Source organism: Lonchura striata, chromosome 1 (assembly GCF_046129695.1).
Source record: "Lonchura striata isolate bLonStr1 chromosome 1, bLonStr1.mat, whole genome shotgun sequence".
NCBI lineage: Eukaryota > Metazoa > Chordata > Aves > Passeriformes > Estrildidae > Lonchura > Lonchura striata.
Window position 1 is genome coordinate 143,883,576 of NC_134603.1, and position 27,386 is coordinate 143,910,961.

General features: G+C 39.1%; 1 protein-coding gene and 1 long non-coding RNA gene across 2 annotated transcripts in view; one reads left to right on the forward strand and one right to left on the reverse strand.

The window, feature by feature from the left end:
- Positions 1–61: 61 nt before the first annotated feature.
- On the reverse strand, positions 62–2,844 carry LOC110477298 (uncharacterized). Its single transcript, XR_004147746.2, has 3 exons — positions 2,781–2,844; positions 999–1,501; positions 62–140 (listed from the first exon to the last, which is right to left on the reverse strand). It is a non-coding gene; the product is annotated as an uncharacterized LOC110477298 (long non-coding RNA).
- The window catches only part of CCNY (cyclin Y), a 118,565-nt gene continuing 93,765 nt past the window's right edge, over positions 2,587–27,386 (forward strand). Inside the window, exon 1 of the mRNA XM_021542913.3 lies at positions 2,587–2,856. Within this exon, the coding sequence (XP_021398588.1) occupies positions 2,703–2,856 (154 nt within the window). The 5' untranslated portion in view covers positions 2,587–2,702. The remainder of the gene's footprint in view (positions 2,857–27,386) is intronic.

Below are 27,386 nucleotides of genomic sequence, written 5' to 3' on the forward strand. Positions count from 1 at the left end.
TGTTTTCATGGTATATATTTCACCTGTTCTCAGCTCTTACATACCAGCAGGATACCATTACCTTAGAGCAGCATCCCTTTTCTTTGATTTGAAATATGTATTGTGGCACCTTTGTCATTATAATGTACTTCAGCAAGCTCCTAGAGTGAAAAGAGGAGGAATAAAGGTAAAAATTTAGAATGAAAGGCTGCAAGTAAGAAAATAGGTAGCTATCAAGAATAATAGAATTATGGATAGAATATAGAGTGGTTTGGGCTGGAAGGGACCTTAAAGAGCATCTACCTAGTGATCACAGTCACAGCTAGTGATTAAATCTAGTGATTATGTGGTCACAGCCAATGATCACAAATTTTAAATACATTAAAGCAGTTACAATGTCTAGTTTTAAATAAAACACAAAGTTTAAATCAATCCTTTCTAACAAAGAAAACGTCTTTTTAAGCTCTACTTACAAATCTAGAGAAGCAAACTTTGTAATGAACCGATCTCCATCTTTATGTGGTCTGTTTTTTTTCAAAGCTTATGAAAATTTTGGAGTAAGTATAAACTGCAAGTTTTGTCTAAGATTTTGCTACACTAGATTTACAATTGTAACAAGTTTCTAAATAATTAGGAGTATGAAATGTTTATGAAAAAATGTAGTGGGATTGATACTGCAAGACAACAGTTAGCATTACCCAAAAAGTACCCAAAAGACAATGGCACTGGTGCCCTAGGAGTAGTGACACATGAAGTTGTGACACATGGAGTTGAAAAGGCCACAAATGAGCACAAATGTGTCCCTGACTCCAACAGGAAGGTGGAATTTAACAGGGCAGGCCAGATAAATCTTCCACAGAGATCTCACTAGCTTGAGGTCCTCTTGTAAGATGTGGTAAGCCAGGCATTTCAGTAACATCTTACTGTTCTGTTGTATATATACTGAGGTGATTTGACTCTTTAAAAATGGTGTTGAGATTTTCTGATTGTTGCTTATGCCCATTTGAGATTTAACATACCCTGCTGCCAGGCGAAGGTCAGGCCTGGTCTGAGCAGCTCAGGCTCAGCTGGAAAGCAGGTGAGCTCCAGTGGAGGGGCTGAGGTGCCCTCAGCAAGTGATGACATGGTGGTGGAAGGCACTGGTGGAAGGCACTAGTTAGCATGACATCCTCCGAGACAGCATTTCTAAACTAGAGCTAAGCAAAGATTTTCCTTTTATCTGGATGCAAACTACTGAATACACTAATAAAAAATAAAGATGCTAAACCTAGCCTTAATTTGTGAGTTACTCAAACACCAAGGGACAATGTAACTCCAAATCTACTGCCCATACATATTTGGGGAGGGGAGTGTCACAAAACTAGTTACAGAAGATATCCCCAAACCAGTTTGATTTTGTAAAAACTTCACCTTCTTTTTCTTTCTTCTTGATTCTTTGTATCCTACTAGAGTACATTTCCATCAATAAACATTCAAAAGGCAGTTGAAAATAAAAAATCTTATTTCCTTTGCAATGTGTGATCTGAAAAAAAGTAGGATAAAAACTTACAAATCTTTCATGTAGTCATCTGACTTGATCAGATCTTGTGAAAACATCAGATATCATGAGATGCCTGATAGATTAAGTAATGGCTCCCTGGACACAGGGCTGTAAGTCAAAGCATCTTTTATAAACACAGAAAAGTCCTTTTCTCTTGTCAAATTATCAGTGTACCCATTCAACTACCATGACACCATGACTCAGACATCTAACAGTCAAGAGACTTGCTTAATTACAAAGATTTAAAGGAAAAAAAAAACAAACAACAAAAAAAGACTAACGAGAGCCATGCACTATCCCCATCTTTAACATTACTTTGAATAGGGCAAAAGTGGATTTTTGGAAAGCCCTAACGCGGAGGTGTTACAAAGGGGCACTTAACACCCTCCCATTTCCCTGTGCCTGCTATCTTTGGAACGGTCGGTCCACAGGAGAGTTTAACAAGTTCTCAAAGAATCCGTGCAGTGCCTGCAAATCGCTGGGACACCAGTGCCTGTCCCCGGTTGGACGCGGGTCCCCGGCCAGCCTCGGGCTCCGGCCTAGACCCGGGCGGCCCGCGGGGTCCGGGCGCGGTCGGGGAACCACCGAGCAGCCCCCGGGCCAGCGGTGCGGCCTCGGCCCGGCCGGGCCCCGGGGCAGGGGAGCGCCCGGCGCCGGCACGCTCGGCTGCGGACGGCCGGGGGCCCCGCGGCTCAGGGCGGGCTCCGCCGCCGCTCCGCCGCCCGCCCGGCGGGAGGCGTCACCGCCCGCCTGAACCGGAACCGGTTGGCGGGGGCCGCCCGGGGCGGCTGCCGCTGCCGCTGCCGCTGCCGCTGCGGTGTCGCTGCCGCGGAGGCTGCGCCGCTGCCGCGTGGGTGCGTGCGCGGAGCGGGCCCGGCGGCTGCGCGGGGGCGGGGGAGGATGGGGCTGTGCCCCGGCGGGCCCCGCGCTGCCCGCCCGCGGAGGAGGGCGGCTTAGCTGCCGCAGCCCACGCCGGCGGGCCGCGCTGCGGGGCCGCCTCCGCGGATGAGCCGCCGGGGGGAACGGCCGGCGAGTGCAGCCGCAGGGCGCCGCAGCCGCCGCCTCCTCCCCCGCCGCCGCTCCCTCTCGTCGCCGCTGCCGCCCATGGCTTCCCGCCACCCCCGCTGACCGGCCGCCCCTCGCCGCCTCCCGAGCCGGGCCGGGCCGGGGCCGGGCAGAGAAGATGGGGAACACCACGTCCTGCTGCGTCTCCTCCAGCCCCAAGCTGCGCCGGAATGCCCACTCCCGGCTGGAGTCCTACCGCCCCGAGGCCGAGCTGAGCCGGGAGGACACGGGCTGCAACCTGCAGCACATCAGCGACCGGGAGAACATCGACGGTGAGCGCGGGCGGGCAGCCCCGCAGCCCTTCCCTTCCCCTCCGCCCCCCCGCCCCGGCGCCGTGTCCGTCCGGCCGCCGCGCTCTGCGCGGGGCACCGCTCCCGCGGGGCGCAGGGGATGCCGCGGGACATTCCGCCTCCAGAGCCGCCCGTGTGCCCGGGGAGAGCTGTGCGGGACCCTTCGAGCGGGGGCCGGGAGCATCCTCGCACCGCGCCGCATCCTCTGGCGGAGTGCAGTTCTGCAGCCCGGGGCTGCGCTGCCGAGCCCCTTCGCCCTTCAGAGTACCGTGAGGTGACATTACGGGCGGGCTCGGACAGCCGGCGCTGGCTGTGGCCCAGGGGAGCGTCCCTCGCCCCCGGCAGGGCTGTGCCGGGCTCACGTCACCTGCCGGGATGTCACCTGCCAGGCCTCTGCAGGGGTGAGCGTTTAAAGGACAAACCCTGCCGGCGATGAAAGTGGGAGAAATGTTTCCCATGACAACCTTCTCTTGCAGTGACTTTTTCTTCCCTTACTGTCATGGTGAGACGCAGTGCTCATCATGAATACTGCCTCGCTCTCTCTTTCTCTGCAGAGATATTAAAAAAGCCGTGTTCCTGTTGGTTTAGTCGTGACTGAATGTGGTGCTATTCGGCTGCTTTAAAATAAAGCAGAATACAGCTTTATTTTAAAGATGTGGACTGAGTTAATGTATACATGTAATTTAGTTTTTGATTAGCTGAAGTATTTAGTCCTAAAACTTTACTTGCTAAAAGGTCAGCTATCTCATGGGTTTGTTCACATGAACTGCTTTTGGTAGAAAGCCAGAAAGTAGGACTTTGGTGCCCTTCGGTTTGCCTTCTACATTTTTTCATAGCTTATTACATTGTGGTATTAGTGCAGAATTCAGTGTTCAGTCACTTCTTGACACTGGCAAAGTTGTGAATCCCATGGAAGCATATAGGTATCCTCACTGGTTTCTTTCAGTGATGTACATTCTAGAAATAGGAATGTTTTTCAGATGTCTTTGCTACATGCAGCTGAAAAATGGAGTGTAACAGGATCAGTAGGTAGAAAAAAATACATAATGGTCTGATCTGAGAAAGCCAGGGATATGAAAGAACCAATTGTTGATGTGTGAATGATTAATTCTTCCAGCAGTCAGTGGTGTACAGTGTAGCAGGACGCAGCTCTCTCTGATGGTACGGATTTCTCCATCTATAACAACACAGGATGCAGTAAAGTTTTTGGTTAGAGATATGCGGGTTTTGTGCCTTGTTCTCAGTGTGCTTTTTTTTTTTTAATGGATGGGAAGAAAGGCTTTGATGGAAATAGTAAATGCATGAGTACTTGTTAAAATATGCATGCAATGCAGATAAGTTTCTGCATCTTAGTGTTATTTGCAAAAAAAAACCCAGGTATTTTTTGGTTGGTTGTTTCTTTTATTGCGTCAAGGTACATGTGTGTTCTCTCTCTCTCTACTTCTTTATACTGTGGCATGTGTCAAGTGTAGAGTTGAAACCTGTTGTTAGAACATAGAAAACACCTCATGCATTGTTTATTTTAACGTTTTGTTGGTTTTCATCCGAGGCCATTGCCAGTGTAATGCCACAGTTTCAAATGGGCAAGCTGTCTTCAAATTTGTGAATGAACAGTTATGGGTTTCCTTCTGATGCTTTACTCTGCTCTTGGCCCCTTTTATGGCTAGAGACTGAGAAGTAAGTTTTCACTGGGGAGACTGATGGGTAATAGATGTCTGTACATTCAAAACAACTGGACAGTCTGGGACAAAACAACTTTTTGAAGCGTGCTTTGTTGCAGGTCTGTTACCCTGGAGTCACGCTTATTGATGGTCTCTTGGTTAAAGATGATGACTGAGTATTAAATGTAACAGGGTGATTCTTTGTTTCTGAAATTTTATTTTGTATTAGACTAGCTATTATGTTTTTGTTGTTGGATTATTTGAAGTTGCGTGGCATACAGACGTTTATGGATGTGTCACTGGGGTGGGAAAAACCCTTCACAGTAAAGAGCCCTGATGATGTTTTTGCCCTTTTAGAATGAAAGAACAATAGTCTGGTTATCTGTGTTGTGAAGACAGCATGCTGGATGTTTATTCCTTAGTGTTCCTGCGAGTCATAAGGTTTCTCAAATCAGTAGTGTTGCCAAATGTGCCTTTTTAAATTAAATAAATGATGACAAAGTCTAATGCACTGAAAGGAAACTTTTTTGACACTTCAAATTTATTTCTCACTGTTCTTCAGGTGAGAGCCCTTCCATCCTGCTTGGGTATGTGTGTCAGTGACAGGTCTCAAAGTGCAAATTCATGTCTCTAACAAGCATTTACTTTGTCACTGGTACTTTTAGGAACTGTAAAAATCATGTAATGCGGTGGCTTAGTTACTGTGTTTTGTGGGGCAGTTGTTTTCATGCTCATATTAATGGAAATTCAGGAAGTATTTTGTTTTTTGAAGTGGGTAAAGGTACTTGAATAAATCAAGAACTTTTAGAACCTTTAAATCAGCTGTAGGCTATTTTAAGCTTTCAAGAGATGTGTGGTTTTCACTGTTCCAGGCCCTGTTTCTGGCAGTATGAGAAGGAGAAAAAAAACAGGGAGGGATGTCAAATCTTCAAGAATAATTTAACTGGAAATTTTAGTACTAGTGGAACTGTTTGACATCTGCTTGTCTTACGTACTTCATAAGGAAATACTCATAAAATTTGCCTTCAAAATCATGCTTTTGAACTCTATAATTCAAGTTCCATACCCAATCCACTAGTAGTTTTTCAAAGAATAGGTGGAGAAATTATTTTCCAGTGGGAATTGGTTTTATAACAAAATACCTCTACATCACTGGTACTTTGCCAGAAAAATCTCAATTTCTGTAATATTTTACAACTGTTTATAAATTGGTATCTGAAAGAGAAGGGAAGTTTTGAAAGAGTTTTGATGAAGAGGAATTTACCAAGATACTTATGCTGGAGAATCGTAAAGTTGAATTTACCTCTCTTCCTCTTTTTTCTTCCCCTCAAATTTCTAAGAAGGTGGTGAACTTCTACAAAAATCCATGCATGCAAAATTGCCTCCCTGAATATTGTGCACTCACCAGAATGCTTTGTTTTTGTTTGTTTCTGAATGCTTTTTTGTTTATTTTAGTGTTAGTTTCTACAGGCCCATGATAAGGAAGAACACGTAACAGATTTTTAATGTTTTTCTCTTTTGAGGAAGAGCAAGAAAGTAATTGTAACACACCTGAGGTTACCTTATGTTTTTGATGATTTATTGCTTAGGGTGAGCTTCCACATTTTTCAGTGCTTCATTTTTAGAACTTTACTTTTAAAAAAATTGTGGCGGTGGATTCAAAACTTGTAGATTCCTACATCTGTTTGCCACCAAGACCTCTTTTACAGCATTTAATGGCAGCCATAAGTAAAAAATGGTCAAGACCTTCATGTGCCAGATTCTGTATCTCTTTGGATGCAAACTTTTGCCCGTGCAAGCTGTGTAAGCACCTTGGTGTATGGATCGTGTACGTCCTCGCTGGCTGCGCTGCCACAGACAGACTCCCCTGGCTCTTCACATCAGCAAGGCACGATCAGAGCCAGTGGTGGTTTAACTTGGGAAAAGGCAGCATCAGGTGTGATTCCTCTGTTTGAAGCATGATTTCTACAGTCAGCTTTTCAAGCATGCAGCTGTAGTGAGGGGGGTGAAAGGAAACGTCTTACCACAAATATGATGGTGTGAAGCAAAGCTGATACCATACAATGAAACTGGCTGAAAGGCTGTTCTTGGAACAGAGACTAGATGGAGAATTCCTAGGCTAAGAAAAGATGGTTCTTAATGTTCAGCTTCTCCCCATTTTTTCCCTTCACCCCACAAAAATCAGATTTATTTTTTTCCCTTCTCTGTAAACTTCTGCTAATGTTACTAGGTCATGCATTGCTAGCTCAGATAATGTCCTGTGCAACTGTGCATCACTGATAAACCTTTTCAGCCCTTTCCATGATGGCTCAATCATGTTAATTTTTTTTTTCTGCATAATGCACAGACTCCTAAGAATTGACTGCTTTTAAAAAAAGCCATTTATTTGTTCATGTATGTATTTTTTTTCCTGCAGCTTCTTGGAACTGGCATAAGACAGTCTCTGACATGGGATTAGTTACTATTTGTGTATTTCTTGTCTGCTGGGTTTTATAAGAATTACAAGATTTTAGCAAAATACAAGGAAGTTTTAAAATGTCTGCCCCATATGCCTAATGGAATTTTGCTGAAAGGGAACACTGGTGTTTTCAAGAGCTAGGGCATGATGGGTTGCACATTGTGAAGGAACTGACCTACTTCACAAAAGTCAAGACATAAGCATTTCAGAACCAAATTAAACATCTAGTGTGCTGCACACAGACATTCATGCTAAAACACAGCTTGTAAAAGGATAGCCCTTCTTTAAAAACAAAGTCTATTTGGTTTACAGATAATTCTCTTTCAAAAAACATTATTGTTCCTTTAGCAGAACTCCAGCACAGAGGTGATCCATGTGTTTTCAGTACTACTGTTTAGGTATTTGCCCTTATCTACCTAAGCATTTGTCAGAGGTTGTATATCAAGATACCCCTGTATTCTGATGCATCAAAAAATTAAAAATGCAGCCTGCTGTGGCCTACATTGGTGAACCTAGGCCTGTATTGCACCTTGCTAATGATGCCTCCTGCACAGCTTTCTTTTTTCTTCTGTTATCAGCCTCATCTGGTTATTCTGTGTCCTGTTTCTCCTAAGAGACACCATTGTGTCATACAGAGCCTTCCTAAAACCTCATTTTTACATTGTTCACATTAAACCAATAAATTTATACCCTGTATGAAGTCAGTATTTTCATATTTAGCTGCAGAACCTTTCAGAGGTCCACATACTAAGACTTATCATACCTGAATTTACCTCTGAGAAATTTTATTAGTGCACTGCCATCTGATTAATATTTTTTTTGAAAGTGAGTTACACAGTCTTGGGTGGGTAAATTGGTACTTGAAACAGAAGGACAAAACTTAAAATTGTAGGTCTTGGAAAATGGAAGGACTACTGTATTTTGAGTTGTTTTGGATATTTTTTAATTTTTATTTTTTTACCCTTGGGTTTTATAATAAGAATAATGTATGTAAAACCTCTTCACTTTGTGGTCATAGCTAGTTTACCTAACTTTATGTGCTTACTGAAGGTTTTTCAGACTTCCAGGGTATGTTTACTGTATCTGCAGGCCTTACTCAGGTCAGATGATACAAAAACCAGTCCTGGTGGGACACCATACAGCAACTTACTGACGTCATGAATGCCTTTTTCTAGCTGCTCTCATATCCTGAGGCTGGAAGGGGAATAAGTGAGCAATGTCTAGCACTACCTGATGGCTGTCCTTGTCCTTGTCCTGCCAACCAGCTGCACGTCACACATAATCTAGATATCTTCCTTGCTTCCTTCCATCTTTGCAAGAATATGAAATACACTTTGCAAACTGAAAACATATATATAGCCTTTCTCTGAGCTTTCCATGTAGAAATGAGTCAACATTACTTTTGCTTCTTTACCATTCTTTGGACTTGGATAAATAGAACTTCTAAAATTTATTAATTTTCTATGTGCATTCTGTCATATGGATTGATCTTTTTCACTTCATCCTGCAGAATATTTAATATATGTGCCATACCTCTCTGAAATATATGTGAAGAGCTAGTAAGCATTAATAAATCTTTTAAATCTAGGACTGTGGATGGACTAGATGGCCTATTCCAAGCAGTGTGCATAGGTGGTGCCTTCACTGGAGTAGTTACTATTTCCTGTATCTTCTCTAAGAAGAACGAACAGTTTGTAAGGAGTTTTATCTCCTTACAAACCAACTTTAAAAGCAAATATTCCAGAATTACTGAAATGGACTGTCGGGATGTTAATTTCCTTAGCTGAAACCTTTTGCAAAATTGACTGATGTTCAGAGATGGTTTTACTGAGCTCAGCTGAAACTAGTTTTTGTTGCTGATTTTGTAAGCCCCAGTAGGAGCATCACCAACCCTTGTGCTGCTTCTGGGAGGACTGGTTTTAAATTTGGGGTGCTCAGTAGCCTGAACTGGGTTGAGAAAGAATTTGGTCTTCAGGCTAAAGCTCCTGCTTCTAATCCTTAACTAGTATAGAAGCTGGCTAAAGAGTTGTGGTTGGCAATAATGGAAAATTACTAATTAAAACTGGTTGGAGAAATTGCACAAAATCCTGGTTTTCCCCTGCTTTTAATTTGTTTCCTTTCTCATCATGCTTATAACATTTTGGGCCTGCAAATTGGAAAGGATTTTTTAGATCATTCAGTGAAGACAAGATTCTCAAATCATCAAGATTCACATTTTCCATGAACTGGTGTTAGAATCATAGAACACTGTGAGCTGGAAGGGACCCACAAGGATCATTGAGGTCCAATTCTTATTTTTTTACTTCTCCCTTTATTTCTTGAAATGAATACTTTATTTTAAGTCAGGGTAATGCTGTAACCATGTTGCTGAAATACCTCTGGTGTGCCATCAATAGGTGCAGTTTGCACTGCAAAACTGTGTCTTCCTCGTATAGCTTATGGTGGTTTGAACAAAATGTATCAATAAAATCAAGGTTTTTGGTGCTGTGAGTGGCACTTTATTACTGTTTTTGTTGGTATGAAAATGTTGCAGAAAACTGCAGTAGTTGAATGCTCAGACATGGTTATGGAATAGAGCTAATCCCAAGATTAAATACAAATTTTCATCCACCTTGTGTAACATTTCCCGTGCTCTTTTTTTCTGCGATTCTTAGAGGGAGAATCTGCTCTCTAATATTCTTCTCTCTGCAATAATAAAAGTCAGCCTTCAACTACTGACTCCTAATTTTCTTTAAAATAAAACTCCACCCAGCCTTAGTTAAAAAAGTTGTATCTCAGACTTTTGGGTTGCTTATCTTTTATTGTCTCCATAATGATTCTTAGCTGTGGCTGAGATCCAGAAGATATCAGATGGGAAGTGAAAGTATTTACTTTCAACAATATTGAAACCAATATGAGAATGTGTTGAAATTTTAAAAGATTGTTTTCTTTGCTGTGTTGGTATTTCATTAAAAGTGGGAATTGATGAATTGTTCCTTCATCTGAAAGTTGGATTGTAAGGAGACAAAACTTACAGAAGATACAGAATACTGCAGGGCTTTGTAAAGTCAGGCTACACAAAGTGATGTGATAAAAGTGTAGTGTTACTAAATGAAGATGTGAGACTTATGGTACAGGGGTTCTTTTCTTGATTCAGGATTGAATCCAGAATTTAGAATTACTGGCATTATTAAAATTATTTCTGTTCTACATTTTATCCCTACCCTGGGAAGTGGTACCTTTTTGTTGCCATGTTGTTATTTATTTTATGACATCTTAAGGGACACTTCCAACTGAAAAAGATACTTATTACCATCTTTGTTCATATTAAAAATACATTGATTTCAGATATTTAAAGTAGTACTGCATGGGAAAGAAACAGTGCTTGGTCAGCAAAGATATTTTACATTGCTATCCTACACTTTTTCACCTATGGAAAGCTCTCTATGGAGAGGGTAATTTAGGAATTGTCAGTAGATGAGGCTGTGTATGTGGAATGACTGGCAGTAGTTATGCTTTTGTGCTGTTTATCAATAGTTCCATTTTAAAGCTAAGTATATGGTGAATTCTTTATCCTCCTTCCTGGCCTTCCAGGGAGGACAATGCATTAGATTAGAAGATCCAAAGTTTGGGAATTGTAGATGATCCTGAACACAGCAGACCATGCTTCCTTGCTTTGACTAAAAGAGATTTTCAACATTTTAAATTAATTAGATCTCTTCATTCCTAGGCTCATATTACGTGTTTTAGATCTAATCTGTTTTTCTAGCTTGAAAAAAGTTGTCTCTGTGTTATATATGCAGTTTTCATTCAGTAAACTGTAGTCTACTAATTTGGTGTGGGTCTCCCCCCACTTCCTCCTCTTCAAAGAATGCTGTTAGCATAACCAGTGTGAAATGCAGGTTGGAAAAAAGAAGAAGTTATAATTGAGAACATACAGATAATCCTAAAAGAAATTTTGATTTCCAGATGGTTAGTTTGCTTATTATAGAACTGCAGTTTCCCATGTGTTTGGGAGGTAGAACCACAGCTATTAGGAATTGGGATCTTTAAAATCCCTTTTTATTCCTGTTTTTGTTTTCTCTTTATTTTGGAGAACTTTGAAACACTCATTTTGTTTTTGTTAATTAAGTTTATGAAATATAGAACTGAAATCAACAGAGTTAAAGTTCACAATAATAAGTCCAGTGGCAGAATATTTTGCCTAACAATTCGTAGCATTATTCTGCTTTGTATGTAATTAGGGAAAAAACGGTTTCAGATTTTATTAGAAAGAATTTTATTTCTAGTTACTGGCAAAGTTTCAGCTGCTGCTATATGCAGAATCTTAAATCTGTTGAATCTCCAAACTCAGTAAAATCTGTTGAGGATGATCTTTAATGTGAAATTCTCTGCCTTATTCACTATCACATTTGTAATAAGGATTGTAATTAACCACTTGACACAGTTGTTCATATATGTGGTTTGAAATCCTAGGGTTTCAATTTTTAAACAGTAAGCAATGATTGATTTATTTGCTTTTGGAGTAATCAGTTCCTGAAAGGGGATTCTGAAAATAAGACACATGATCTTTTTTTCTGGTTAGTATTATATTTCTTGTTAAAATCATGTGCAGAAAATTTCAAAGTTCAGATAGTAAAATAAACATCAAGGTAAAATCCAGTTACAAAAGTGAACAGCAAGATCTTTTGCATGTGCCTGTGCTCTGAGCTGTGTGTCAGTCCCACCTGATGCTCCCTGTGAATGCACAGCTCTCAGTGGCACCTCCTTGGAGCTGGCTGTTGTGACTATTCCTGGCTGGCAGAAATCCACATGCATTTATTCAGTCAGTCAGTGGAGGTTGAAAGTGTGTGAAGAGTTTGGAAGTGCAATTGTGTTTTAAGCTTTCAAATCACACTTCGTGTAGCTAAATGTCCTCCTTTCTTCTAGGATAATTCACTTGGGGTAAGCGTCTAGAATGCTGCATTCACAATATGCAGTTACTCCCTCTGTGTGAGACATAGAAATTGGAATTGTATGGAGGATTCTCTGTACTTTTTCATGGGATTAGGGACAGGAAGGATTCCTATAACTGAGATGGTCTTAGAGATCAAGTCTGTGATAAAAAGAATAATAAGCAGGAGATATTTAACTGTTTGTTTCATGGAGAAAAAGAAACCAGTGCGGTCTTTGAAAGCTAAAGGAAACAAAAAAAAAATTTAAAATTCCATATATAAGCAGTGATGCAAATTATAAGTCTAGAAACTAGTTTCTCCTGGGCAAAAATGGATATTTAAATGAAAGGGACAGTGCCAAGTTAAACTGGACTGGAAATTAATGTTTTGTGAAAAGTAAGCTCTCAACATTAAATCACTTTTCTTTAAAAATATGGTAAAGAATTATTTTTGCAACAAGTATTTGAGCCACAGTGCATGCAATCCAAACGATGAGGTTTTATATTACTACACGAGAACCTGAACATATATTGTACAACTGCTCTCATATTTTCACATATTTGGTTGTGGCTTTTTTTTTTTTTTTTTTTTTTTTTTTTTTTTTTTTTTGTTTGCTTTTTTTTCTCCTTACTGCATGTTTTAATTTTTGAATATAAATTTGCAGTTCAACAGCAGTGAAATTATGTATGTATGATTGTGGTAGAAAAGGAGAAGAGAACTTAAGGAAGCACTTCCGTAGTTCTTTTGTCTCTGATTTTGTGCTGATTATCTCAAAATGGGCTCCCATGGATGTACCAATATATTTGTAAATGTAGGGAAAAAGCAAGTGTGCTCCTACTGACTGTACAGGGTGGTTACTCAAGTGAGGAATGGTGCTGGCACTGTGGCAGCTGCCAGAGAAGGTGCTGGCATCCCTGCACCAAGGAAGGGTTTGTGCAGCATGGCCTGGCCACGGCCCCCTGTGTCCCCATGTCCTCCTGTCCCAGTGTCCCCATGTCCTCCTGTCCCAGTGTCCCCATGTCCTCCTGTCCCAGTGTCCCCGTGTCCTCCTGCCCAGGCAGCCGAGGTCAGCTCTGCTGCTGGGTACCTGATGCAAGCCCAGTGTGCCATTTGTCCTTGGGATATCTGTGAGCTTCAGGAAACTCTGAGCTTTGGTAGAAGAGCAGGCTGTAGTTAGGGTAGCAGATTCTGCCCCCAGTTATTTTATTTTTTTTTTTGTGTGTGTGTGGTCTTGAATGCAAACTTTGTTCTTAAGGTCTTATGTTTAACAAACCTCTTGGAATACAGTATTTTTAAAGTTAGATTTAATTGGTTTTTGGCGTGTTGCTAGTACAATGGTAAAAGCAGCTTTGAGCTGAAAGATAAATATATTCCATGTTGGTCATTCTTCCAATGATTTTTGATGATTCCTCCATCCTTGTTGCTTTACAAAGGCTGTCTGATTTTTATCTCCTTTCCCCCCTTCCCCTTTGTTTTGTGCCATTCTGCCATAATCTGCCTTACTTGCCTCCTGCCTGTGCTCAGCCCAACCTTCTTCTACCCACACCCCACAGACATCCTGGCCCTGGTCTCATCTCCTCTTACTTGACCCCTTCTGTTTTGCTGTTCTTTTTGAGTGATGAGAAGTGCACAACAATTTCAGTTTGTTGTAGAGCAGGGTCAGTGAAGTTCCAGGGTGACATCATAGCTGTCAACACTGAATTCAATGCCCTTTATTATCTTATGTTATGTTTTCACTTCAAGATTTGTTTCACATTCCTACTTTCCTCCCTCTCCTACGTTTTACAAAGAAGCAAATAGTTCTCTTGGATCTGTGTGATGGTTATCCACAAATTGGTAAGATTTCTGTGTTTCTGTATTTTGTCTTTGGACTTCCAAGTGCATTTTAATCTCTATAATTTTCTTAATATCTTTTGGAGATGTGTGTTTTATGATGAATGTTTGTCCTGAATTACAGTTTGGGATAACAAATAAACCATGGTGCATGAGTTGTAATTCTTAAAACAGGCTGTGAAGCTGTGTAGGTTTTTTCTTTTTAAAGAGTGTGGAATGCATATATACTGTTTTCTTTTGAATAAAAGAGAGTTAGTCGGTAGGAGTCTTAAGATCTGCATTTCATGGAAGAAATTCCCTGGTAATTACCATCTTTGTAATTGATACTCTGCCCATTATTCAATGTGTCCAGCTGTATGTAAATCTTCTCTAACCATGTGTTTTTGCATTTCTTTCCTCATGCAAATGTAGAACCTTCTTGGTTTCTATTAGGGGACCTAAATCTGACTGATTTGGTGTGTCCTAATTGTGAGACCGCGTCTTTTTCTGAAAAGGTTTTCTTTCCATTGAAGGAGTGGGAATGTGCTCGAGCTCAGCATTGCCCAGTGGGATTGGTGGCTGTCCTCTTGTAGCCAGGGTTACCTGGCAGACCAGGTGGCACCCTGAGGGGCTGCCAGGGCAGGAAGGGCAGTTGTGCTGTCACTGGGTTCCTGGAGTCCAGCCCAGTCCTGTCCTGCCAGGTAGTGCTGGAACCATGTCTGGTACTCTTCCTTCTCTTGGTTTTGTTAGTCTGGGCTCTTGGCCATCTAAAGGTTTTTGTTTGTAGGTCAGAAGAGCTCTCTATCCCTGTTGGCTACTTCTCAAAAGTGTTTTGCAGAAGGCTGCTGAGATGGTCATGAGTGCTTGCTCTGCTCCCCTTGCTGGCCATGCCATCATCTCCACCTTCACACTGGTGATGCTGTGCTAATCAAAGCTGGGGGGAATGTCTTGCTAGGTCAGGACACTGTCAAATGTGGCTTTAGCTATATAATTTGTCTTATTTATGCAATAAAAATTATATTTTACTGCAAATAGAATTCATGAGAATGTGCTGACTTGCTTGAGCCATTTTCAGTTCTTACAGGGTGTGGTATTCACATTCTCTTAGCAGAGAGAGACATGATTCTTTCTCCCAGGATTTTTCCTGGGAAGTTGTGAGATGCAGTGAGAAAGGTCAGAGAAAGAAGAAAACAATTCTTATCTCTATTCACTGTGCCTGTTGTTTGGCACATGTGGAATGTGTTATGGAGATTGTTTACTGAAGAGTGATTTGTTAATTGGACACTGGTGATGGTTGTTTGGATTGATTGGCCAGTTGGGTCAAAGCTGTGTCATGACTGTCTGGAGACAGTCATGGGTTTTTCTTTAGCACCTTTCTAGTATGATATAGTTCTAGTATAGTACAGTATTAATGTAATATAATTTAGCTTAATAAAAGCTATTTGTTCAGCCTTCTGCAACATGGAGTCAGAGCACGTTCTTCCCCCTTCAAGAGTCACTGCTTCAGAAACAGGGAGGTTTTAATCCTGGTTTTCATTGAGGTAAAATAGCTTTGATGCAGATATACCAGAAATAAGCTGTTACGGGTAACTATCAAATGGGGGGTGGGATAATTCACTATGAAAATGCTTTGGCAGGGGTGCAGTAGTATATAATTAAGTGTGAAGCTTCAGTTCAGCAGTGCATGTAAACTGTATACTCAAGTGCATTGCTGGCTGTAAAACACATTTGCAATGATACCAAAGCATCTAAGCTTGTTGTTATCAAAGAGTTAATTCCTATGGTAAATTTTCTAACCCAGGCCCATGTGAGAATAAGTCTTGTTGAAGTAATTCAGAACATGGAACTTGCTCTTGCAAGACTCTTAGTATTCAGCAAGGCAGTCGTTGAAAGAGGATATAACATCTGATTTCTAAATAGTCCTATTAGCTTCCTATTGCCTGCTGCAGTTCTCTTTTTCTTTGTATCTGATAGAAAATAATATGCATATTGCATGCAAGTATGCACGGATTAAACTTTATTATTGATGTTTTCTAGAGAGTTGGTAATTGTAACCTGGAAAATATTAATTTTACCCAGCAACATGATTGATCTCTGAAAAAATCTCTGTGGCATCTTTCAAGTAAGCTTTGACAATATTTACTTATTGCTTAGAGAGATACACAAGTCTTGTTTTGAAAAACCAGTTTTATGCCACTGCTAAGTGGCATTACCTGTCTGTCTTGCTTTTTGTGTCTGGTGGTCTTTTTTCATGCTCTAAATTTTTTTCTTGCATCCTTTTTTTTTTGCCTTCTGTTTATCCCTTTTTGGCAGGGTTTATTGTTCTGCCACAAGTAAGCTTTCTTCAGCAAGCTTATCCAGGACTCAGTCATGATAGAATTTTTTGGTGCCATAACTAAATTTGGGATGAGTTTAATGGAATTTAAAATGGATGGAAGGAAAAAGAGTTTCCTTGGTAATATATAGCAGCTATGTCCAAATACATGCCTTTGTGTTTTAAATAAATAGTTAGTATATTGGTAGTTAGCATTAATTATTTCCATTAGCTTCATTCCTTTGATTAAAAGGGATCATTGTCATCTCCATGGTGTTACATTGACCTAGTAAACAATGGAGAATCAGAAATTACTTGCAAATGAAGGTTGTTGTTGTGATAAACAACAGTTTATATGTTTATGCTTGTGCTTATTAGTATAATAACAGAATTTATTTTTAAGTTAATATGTGTCCTCTTCCCTTTAATGGAAATTATTTTATTTCCCTGATACTAAATATTTTTAAAGACAATATCTTGATGCTGCAAGCTAAAATTAAAAATATCATTTGGCATCTTTCAAGCAAAGAAATCTCCATGTCAACAAGTAATATTTGTGAGAGAATGTAAAGCCCTTAAAACATGCAAGAAGACTTACAGTGGGTGGGGAAATAATTGCTATATTCCCTAGAACTGTAGACTGTAGTAGAAGTTGCAGCATTCCTAATTTGCTTCTTCCAATACTCTTCTCAGGGAATTTAGTAGAACCACATTTAGGAAAATTTTTCTCTTTATTTTCCAAGGTGATGTCTCAAGGCAGCTCTTGGAGTTAGAGCTGAGGTTTGGCAATTCCTGCAAGGTGTGGAATTTTTCAGAGGCCTGGAAGAAGAGAAATTGAGAGATTTGCTGCCAGTTTAGACCAAAGAAAAAGTTAATCTAGTTGTTGTAATAAAATTGCTTCCTTGAAAATAAAGTAAAAAAATAAAGTAAGATTTGGAATAGATTTTGTTTTAGTTGTGGTGCTATTTGGGGTTTGGTTTTGTTTTGGGTTTTTTTTTGTGTACATGTACGTATGTATGCATATATTTATGTGCATTTATATAAAACCCCTCATAACTAAAACATTTTGTTAAAGAAAATTCAGGGTTCTGTGTGAATGTAGAAACTCTAGGGAGATAGATTCCTGGCAGGAATGTGTAAATCAAATAGAGCTGATAACAGCCAGACTTAATTTGCTAATTCCTTTATGTCTCTGTACACTGTTCAATAGATCTTCTTGAGTTCTATTGTTTGTTCTCAAAAAAAAAAAAAAAAAAAAAAAAAAAGAAAAAGGAGGGGGAAAAAGATGAAAAATGACCTTCTTGTTTGCAGTCAGAACCAAGGAATCCTTTTGGGGTTTGGTCCTTAGTTCCTGGCTCATATAGGAGTTCTTCATTCTCACCAGTCCTGGCTGAATATTCCTTCTTCTGTGCTGACTGTCAGGATGTGAAGGACACACACTGAGAGGCGTCTTATGGGACCTGCAAGGTGAACAGCACGTGGTGGGCTCACTTGGCTGGGATGTAGCCAAGACAAGATCAGCAACTTTGGTCTTCCTTTGAAGACTAAGTTGGCATTAAATTATACATTTGTCTTGCTCTTTTCTTTTAGAGTGAAGTTCAGTTCATCTCTGCTTGGAGTTTAATTTACAGCTGTTTTGATAATAGCTACAAGCTTGAGCTGTGGAAAAAAATCCTTTCTACCTTTTCAACCACCTGGGTTTTAGCAAAGGACAGATTTTTTACTATCTCAAATATTTTCTCAGTGAAAGGGTATTAACAGGTAGCTGACCAACTGGTCTCCTCTCTCCCTCCCTGTCTTCAGACTAGGGGTCCATACATGCCTCTGTCATTTATTGATGAGTATTTGCTATGTGTATATTATGCTAAGATACTCACTAAATGAGACTGACTTTTAGAAAGCCAAACTTATTGATTACTCGATTAAATTAAAAAACAAATGTAGAATAAGCCTTCATTAAATTTTATTTCCTTCCAAAAAGTGCCTTACGTACTTGTCTTTCAAGTGTTGTATTCACATACAGCAGAGAATTTGAGAAATCCCAGTTGGCCAAGACAATGTCTCTGACAGCAGCAGCTGCTCAGAGGAAGTGCAGCATGTCTGCACTGTGTTGTATTAGAAGAGCTTTACAGAACTGGAGAATACCTGTAAACATTTAAGGCAGAGGCAAGAATTACAACTGTCTTTAGATGTGACTTTGTTTTTCAAAGGGAAAATAGTACTAGCCTTAAAAAAATTAGTTTCTCGTTTATGAACCTGTGTATTAGATTTGGATTGCTTCTGGTACAGGAAAGTAAGTTTGTCTATGGGATTATTTTGGAGTGCCTGCATTTCCCAGGCAGAAGGGCATGTGCTGGAGTCCTACAGAACTGTGCTGGTGTGTGAGCAGCAGATATCCTTATGTATTTGACACTTTAATTTTGTAAGACCTAGGCTACATTGATGGTCTATGAACACACAGTGACAAGTTTTCAGAGTTGACTAGAATGTTAAAACATACCAATTATTTTTTGTTTACTTACTTTTATACTTTAAAAAACAATATGCTTTCTAAGGACGTTCAAATTAAGTTGAATTTTCAGTGTGAAATATGATTTTAATGCTTGTGCTGCACAGTTGCATGGCCAGAAGGGCCAATGTTTGATTTGGAGTTAACGGGAGGAGCAAGGGGGCATATTTCTCAGTCAGCTATGGAACTAGGATAGGCTTTCTAAAACTCAGTAATTAGTGTATTTTATCCTTGGCCTCCTGATTTCTGAAGGAGCTGTACACAGACTTATGTTTTCTTTAGGTCTCAACTTTTTTGCATAGAATGCTGGGAATGATTTGAGTATTGCATGTCCTATAATTACACTGTGGTAGGAATGCAGTGGAGTCATCAGCTGGTGCTTCACTGTCTGGATTTTCCTTGCCTAAGCAGTGTGTGAAGGGGAAAAGAAACTGGAAACATGAAACTTCTGTTAACAGAGTTTTGCTGCTCTGTGTATTGGGGAGCAATGTTAGCACACACTGAAAAGAAAACTGGATTTATGTTGGGAAATACATTGCTACTGGATAAAAGGAAGCATTTTCTTCCGGAATATACTGCACTTGGTTATATAGGGGTCTTTAGTAATTGAAAGAATTACATACTTGAAAGGTAAGTAAACTAAAGTTGAGGACTACCCACTGAGTTGCATATATCAAGTCTGATGATACCTTAAACAATAGATTAAGAGGAAAAAAAAATCTATCCCTCCCCCTCCCCTCCCCCGCCCCTGAATTCCATACTGCACTTTTTCACAAGACAGATATTCAAGGAGGAAGCAATATTGCAATTTGAAACCACAGTCAAGTGCTCATGCATTTGTGGTGTTACTGTTTCAGTTCCCCTTCATTTTCAATGAATAGGAAAAACTGAAAGATTGTATTTCACAGAAGATTAATGTTCATAATATACACTTTGTGATAGTCAACAGGTGACATTCTGCACCTTAATTTTTATGGATTTTATCTAAAGCCTATCCAGAACACTGAATATGAAAATACTTTTACCTTGGCAATTTTGGTTCAGTTAAATAGAAAAGATTTAAATTTTGTACATGTCTGTTTGCATATCTTGATTTGAAACCTAATGAGGAACCCATCAGATAAAACTTGTAAAATGTAGGTATCAGTATTTTCAAACTGCCCCATACCCAGTTCATTTTCTGAGGTTTGACATCTTGCCCATTTTTAATCTGTTCTGTCACCATTTAAAAGCTGTTTCCAGGCATTACTGAAATTACAAGAAAGTCTCTTTATTGTCTGGTGCCTGAAAAGTCTGGGTATAAAAGTAAATAGACAGAAGGTGGTATTATTCTGTGAGCTCTCTGTTATTGCTTGCTGTTATCTGTAGTCACTGCCTGTGACTTCACTGATGTCTCAGATGCTCACTTGTGTTTGTTTCCTAAGTGTAAGTGTTTTTAAAGATTAATAACCAACTGTTTGGCTTTTTGCCCTTTCTTGTATCTAAAGATGAGAGAGAACCCACTGATCAGTACCTCCAGTGCAGGTGTACAGTGTGAGATGGGGTATTATATGGAAAATGGGCATTTTAGCCGTGTCCCTGCCCAGGGCTGTTCTCTGGGGTGTGTTCTCTATCTTGCTTTCATTAGATGTGTGCAGCAGTGACAGCTGTGTTGGGGACAAGGTACAGCAGCACATGTTGTGTTTCTGCCTGGAAGTGGCTATATTTAATTGATGGATGAGCAGTCAGAGTCCACTATTGGCAGTAGTCCTATTATTGTTTCTTTAACTAGAAATTGTTCAGTGATGGGCATTGAAATTCCAATGAGGCAGATGGAAAGGCAGCAGAAAGCTTTTAGATTTAACAAAATTAAAGTCTTTGCTTTGTTCAAGACTTTCAGTTCTTTTTTCTATTTTAACTTTGTCATTAGGGAGGGGAAGAATGTTGCTCTAGTTAAAGAATTTAATTGCAAACAGGTGTTAATATTGTTAATTCTGGTTTGTGTTGATCCTTTCAGCTGTATCTGCTAACAAAGCTAGCTTCTCTGTGAGGCTGCTCTTCTGTCATTTTGATGAGATTACATTATCTCTTTGATTATTAGTATGTAATTCCAGTTTTAATTGTATTGCCCTTGAAATATTATTCATGTATCATCATAGATTTTCATGCTTAAAATAAAAAGTTCTGTTACTCATGAACACTGCTTGTTTTCTATTTCAGCTGGACTGCCTTACCTCATTCTGACTGCTGTGTAGAAAGCCTTATAGACTACTAAAGAATTGTCAGCTTTCTGGATGACTGTTCTTATTTCTACCTTGTTCTGAATATTCTGGTTAATATTCTGTTAAAATAGTCTGGTTTTGAAATTAATATATTTTCAGAAGCTTCTTGTTGCAATTGAAATCCTATTAATCAAGAGGACTATAAAGGATCACTTGACATGGAAAACACTGGAAGTAAATTATGTATTTTTAGTTTGTCTTTTCTCTATTGTTGTGAGAAAAATGCTCTTTTGCATAATTTCACTACATGATGCTGTGCTCATTCTTACCTTTTTTAAAAAATTACATAATCCTTCTAGTAGCAATGACAATCCCTACATATTCCTGCATGTGTAGATATGTGTATATTCTTAAAATAATGGAGAATGGTTTGGGTGTTTTGGTCATTTATACACTGTGGGATGTTGAGAACTAAAGGATACATGTAAATACAGCAAGAGGCCAAAAATAGGGTTGTAGGGATTCTAAGCAGATACAATGTCTCTGTCCCTCCCTCTCTGTTTCTGTATTAACCATTGCTTATTAAATTGTTGATATAGGAAGTTCACATGGATGAATATTTAGAAAATAGATACATCACCTTGAAATGTAAATGTACTAGGAAGTGAGACCACTAATGTTTAATTAATGTTTAATGTTTCTTAAACTGATGCAAACTAAGAAATAGATATTTTATTTGATTTAGGAATTGATGCCTAATCACGCAAATTATGCATCTGCTGGTTTTCTTTACCATAAATGATGGTAAAGAATGGTGATGTGATTAGTTATCTGAAACTAAAACTTCTATAAATAATTTAATTATATTCCCAAAATCTCCCTGGAAGGAGTGCAAGAACAAGGACAGTCTGGATTGTGTACAAAAGTCAGAGAGGATCTGCTTTGCTTATTATTCTGTTTAAGTAACTTGCTGGGACAACACTCTGAAATCAAGATACAGGAAACTAATCTTTAAAACCTGTTACAGCATTTAAGTGTGTGAAAGATTTGTCTGGGTTATTTTCTTGTCCCCTTTGAAGAAAGCAAATGATTCAGTAGGCTTCAAGCTTATGATTGAATGGCTTTTTTTCCCCAGGAAATTTGAGATGTGTTATTTCTAGGGGACCACCAAATTACATCTGTATGCCTTAGCATTTAAATGTTTAAAATATTAGTTTTGTATTGATTAACAAAATTGCTGGAAACTGCTTTTTTATCACAAAGAAGTGGAGCTTCTTTTTTTAAGGTTGCTTTAGCCTGTTGCTGGATGCTGTAATGCAGAGGTTGTTCCTTTTCTAGCTAAACTGAAGTCAGAACAGAATTGCAGTATGCTGAGAGCTTCAGGGTTAACCCTGGTCCCTGTGGGCACATGGATCCCTTGGAAGGGAGTGTCTGTGTGTGTTCTGTCTCGTTCTAATCTTTGCTTCTTCAGTGGAGAAACATAACTGCCAAGTAATTAAGTTATTTTTTTACAGATTTTTTTTCCTTCACTGGATTAATTTATTTACAGATTTTAAACATTCTAAATTCTCGAAAGTCCCAAATTCTAATGCTAATTCCAGCTAAACCTGTGACACCTGTGCTCATTTATCTTAACCATACAATCCCTTTTAAGGGCTTGAATTTTCCTTTCTAATCTGCCAGCTCAGATCACAGTGTCTCCTTTCAAAGCCACTCATGTGTGCTCTGAAGTTGAACACTGATATCATCTGGGGCTGTGGCAGGCTGGAGCCCCATGGGTTTTATCTCTGTCTGCCATAATGTGCCTATAGTAGGCAAAATTTCTGGTATGATCATATTTTGTTTGCATTCCGAAAAGACTGTGTCAGTTGGTTTATTTCTAGGAAACAGTTAACCAACAGGTAACCAATACAGAACTATAATATTAAAACATTTCTTGTGCAGTTGGTGCCAAGCTGCCATGTGAATACCAGCCTTCAGAAATGTGAGAAAGATTTCAAATTTTTTAACATTTGGCAAATTGGGAAATGACTGTGCTGTTTATCAAGCAGTGGTACTGTGGGACATAAAATGTACAGCGTGCTTTGATTTTATATTGGGGAATGCTTGTATATTTGTTTATGCTTGTATATTTGTTTCCAGAGACAGTGAGCTTGAAATCTGCTTCTCCATGAAGAATTCCCTACCTCAAAGTAGAAATGCAGAAAATTTGCATCCTCTGTGTTAGTCCTGCTTCTTGGAAATTTAATTTAAGGGTCTTTTGGTCCCTAGAAATATTAATTATCAGGGCTGGCTTTGAGATCTTGGCCTAATTACATAGGGATTCTGGCATGCTTTAAGAGAGAAATTCGATAGTCTTTCCTTACTTTGCAGTTGAAAGCTCCTTTATGTTTTGTCTGTGAAGTCGCTGTGTCACTGGTGCAGGAGAAGGGCAATTAGGCTGGGTTTTACCACTATGAATTAAGTTATTGCTTCTTCCCTCTGGGTATCAGCTGGGAATGAGTTTGAAATGGAGCTACTATGAAGATCCTACTGTAGGGCTTCCCATGTCTGAGTCTTTATCATAAGAGAATTGTGTAGGTTCTCAAGTTCCTGTAAAGCAAGAACAAATCCTAACCTCTTCAGAAAGGTGAATTGATAACTACTAGAGGCTGTATTTTATAGAGGCTGTATTTAATTTTGTATAAGAACAGTCTGGACAGCCAGAGGGTGAATAAATTGTTTGAACAGACATACAGCTTTGAGATAGCAAGGAATTGCACTGTCCTGTCTAGAGGCAAAAGTAGATATTAACCATTAAATATGCAGCAGATATAATAAACAATGTATTAAACACTTAAAACATTATATTGGGTTTGAGTCTCTTAAACCTTTTTTGTTTGTGTTTTTTGTTTTTTTTCCTGTTGTGGGAGTCGTGAAAACTAAAGGATTCCAAAACCTTAATAGTACCTGGCCCCCTGAATTAGCAGCAGCATATGCCTTTCCTAAAGAGGAGATTTGGTTTGCATTTTTTCATATATTTTTGTCTTCCATGTGTTAGAAATATTTTCAGAGGCCTTTCCCAAAGCTATATAACACCTGCAATTTTTTTACCCAGAACAACATTGTTAAACATAAGCATCCAGCTGAGTTTGTGGTTCCTGTAATTTCCAATCTAATTTGTAGGGTTAGCTTGTTTCATACGTACTTGCTTAGTTCTGAGATATTTCAGGAACAGATCCCCATTAGTGTTTCAGTTTCAACATCAATAAACTTTTTAATGGTTTGATTGACCATTGATATATTACAGTATGTCACATGCTGAGAGGGCTGACATATTAAGTATTAATAATAATAATAATAAAGTCTTTTTCCCCCATTCTGTCTTCTAAAAACAGGAGTGCTCTGTAATTGGACTTCAAGAGTCATCTGGTGGAGGATTCTGCATAGCTTATTTTTTTTTTAATTTGACACGGTTATTGTAATTTCTACGAATGAGCAATTTGCTGTTTTCCATAGGATGGGAGGAAAGGGATCCAAATTCATACTTTTTGTTGAATTTATGTTTTCTATGTGTTTTTATGACTGGGGAAGAATAATTTTAACTTTCTCTTTGCAGAAATGCCTATCTTTGTGTAAATTAGTTTAGCATTTTACCAGGTGGCTTTGAATAGGCTTCCTCCTTCTCTCCCTGTCTTCAAATAGCTCCTCTTTCAAGTTTAGTGCTTTTTAGCTTCATTTTTGCTATCAAGGTTTGTAATTAATATTATTTATTTCAGTGCTAAAGGGACAGTACTTGCTGGTCATGCTTCCCATCACAAAGTGCCATGGCTGAGCACTTTGTGATGGGAAAGAAAACCTTCATGTCTGTGCCTGGCTGATCCAATGTGGACCCATGGCCTGAGCAAGCCAATATTCTTCTCCTTTTCATTAGGGATGTGCTCACTGCTGATGCAAGCCTTGTAGGCTTCTATTATGGGCTAACATTTGGTAACATCATAAGGATATATGGGTGGCCAGTGGCATGTTACAGACATATGGAAGGTTGTCAATTAATTGAGTGTTCATAGGGGAAAGTGTGTTGTAAGAGAGAAGATATTTACTGAAGGAGTGTTTGGAGAGCTCCCTTGCTTCAGCAGATTTGTTTAGATGTCTGACCATTTTTGCCTGCAAATGGTCACCCTTCCCAGTGTTTGCTCTTCCATCTGTAGAAGTTTGTTTTTCTTTTGGGGAAATCAACCAGTTATTGATTTGGCTCTGGCTATCTTTTCATTGCAAGTTTTTTTGAGTTTGTTCTCTCCTCTGTTTTCTGTATACAATTTCAGCAGTAGTGTGATGTTAGAGGAAAAAGACAAAAATACAATATTGCTTGCATTTTTTATCTCTTATCATTAAATTGTCTGGTTGAACTTGCTGTTGATGGTGGATCAAGAACTTTTTCCTTCTTTGCCAGGGTGACTTGACAAAACAGGAATAGAAATGAATGAACAAAGATTTACCATTTTCTAGTATGGTAAAGTTGAAAACAAAGGAGACATACATTTGTACTAGAAAGTGGAAGTGAAGGACTTAACCTTACATCAACTCTAAGGGTGTATTTTACTGATAAGCAATGAGGTATGCCTGTAGCTCAAGGGCCGTATATAACATAATTCAACATACGTACATATTTCAGTGGATGCCAACTGGTGGAAACCTTTGTCAGACAAGATCAGAAGTAGAATGCTGAATGTACTGTCTAATACATTAAGCAGAGACTTCTGTTTCTTCTTGGTCATTGCTGAACCGGTCTTAGGTATAGTTTTGGTTCAAGCGTGGCTCCACTGCATGCAGACATTCTCCCATGAGCCAACTACATTTTATTTTTTGTGGTTAAACCACAAAGTGTGTGGTAAACAGAACTATTTATCTTGGTTTCCTTCATACTTATGGAAATGAGGATTTTACTGTGTAAAAAGGAGATTGCAAATTAAGAGGGGTGTGATTCCCCATAACCTTTCCCGTTCCCCTCAAATGGGAAGTATTTTGTAGGGTTGTGTTTAAATCCTGTCTGAAAAGTAAAAATAAATCCATGCAAACATCAATGTTTCCTGCCCCATCTGGAGTGGGAAAATGGAACAAATTTGGAGTCTTGTTGTTTATCATCTGTCTGAGATGGAATGAAGGACTGCTAAGAGAGAGTAACAGCCCTGTAAATAGTCACAGAGATAATGACAAGTTTTCATAGCTGGTTGAAAATAATTTTCCATTTGACAGGAGTTTTGGTATTTACTCTTAATTCCTGCTGCTTTCCCATATGCAGTTTAACTGAAATGGTGTTAATTATGATGTTACATCACGAACATTGTGCAGGCAGTGGGTTGGTTGTTCTCTGTTCCTTAAACTAGCACAAATGGAGACTTCTCCAGCTTTTAACTGGGCTGTGAAGTTGCCAATGCCTTGATTTTCCTGCTGCCAATGTTGAGAGAAACACAGTTTCTTCTCATATGTCCTACAGGGAAGTCACCTGGTCCAGATTAAATGAGTTTTGGTCATGTGTGGACTTGGGCTTTTGACTTGCACTGAGACCATGTGCATTTTACTTTGGACTTGAAACTCCCAAATATCTTTCAACCCATACAGCTCGCACCATATGACTCAATAACATTGTGTTTTTTGATTATCTGGTTAATTCAGAAGAGCTAGTTCCAATAATTTTTCAAATTACTGTATTTCTGTATTTAGGGTTGCAAACTGAGTACTAACATACTTTAATATCACAAAATGTTCTTGAAGCTTGAAGGTACTACTTTTCTAACATTTACTTTGGTAAACTTAGTATTTGGGGTTAGTAATTCAAGGTTACATCAGGGAGGTGGATGCTTCTTAGTGACATCTTTTATTGCTCTGTGGCAAATATGGGAAGTACAAAGTGTTTGTATCATACAAGAGTGTAGAAAACATGTTACATATATATGATGAATGGTTTGATTTAGTTTTTCCAACAGTTTTCCATCTCTTCCTCCTGGTTTAATTTCTTCTTAACTGTAACTTCTGTTCTTGTCAGATCCTGTATTTGCTTTTAGTATTTCTTTTGCTTGTGTATGAGGGAAGCCAGTTGGGTATTTCTTAATAAAAACAGGGTTTCATGCTTCGTGGCCAGGTGCTTGAAATTAATAGCTTAAATTAAAGGAGCCCAATTCTTAATGTGTGTGCTGAGTGTGTATAATTTTTGTGAAAATTGTATATGACCAGTATTCTATCCCTCTTTGATTTAGGATACTAATCTTAGGGAAGTGTTCAACTTTGAAACAACTTGTAATGTTTATATTTTAATAATATTGAATGGCAAGCACATTTTTGTTGTTATTTTTAAAAGGCATAAATATGACAAAAGGTAAGCTTTTAAGCAATTTAAAACTCTTTGTGATGAGGCTTTTAGTCATTTCCCCTACTTTACCTAGATTTGATAACTAATCTTTGGGGTGTTTGGTAGAATTTGCTTAAATCTTAGTGTGCAGCAGAAGCAATATGTGTAAACTGTTAAAAATGGATAATTTGCAGGCTAAGTCAGGGAAGCACAGACCAGATTCGCTGAACAGGACCAGGATGTCACCTTCTGTTCTTAGTCTGCTCTTTTTGTGTGTCAGGCAGGTGGCTGGCAACGTCTTTGGTAAGAGGTCTGC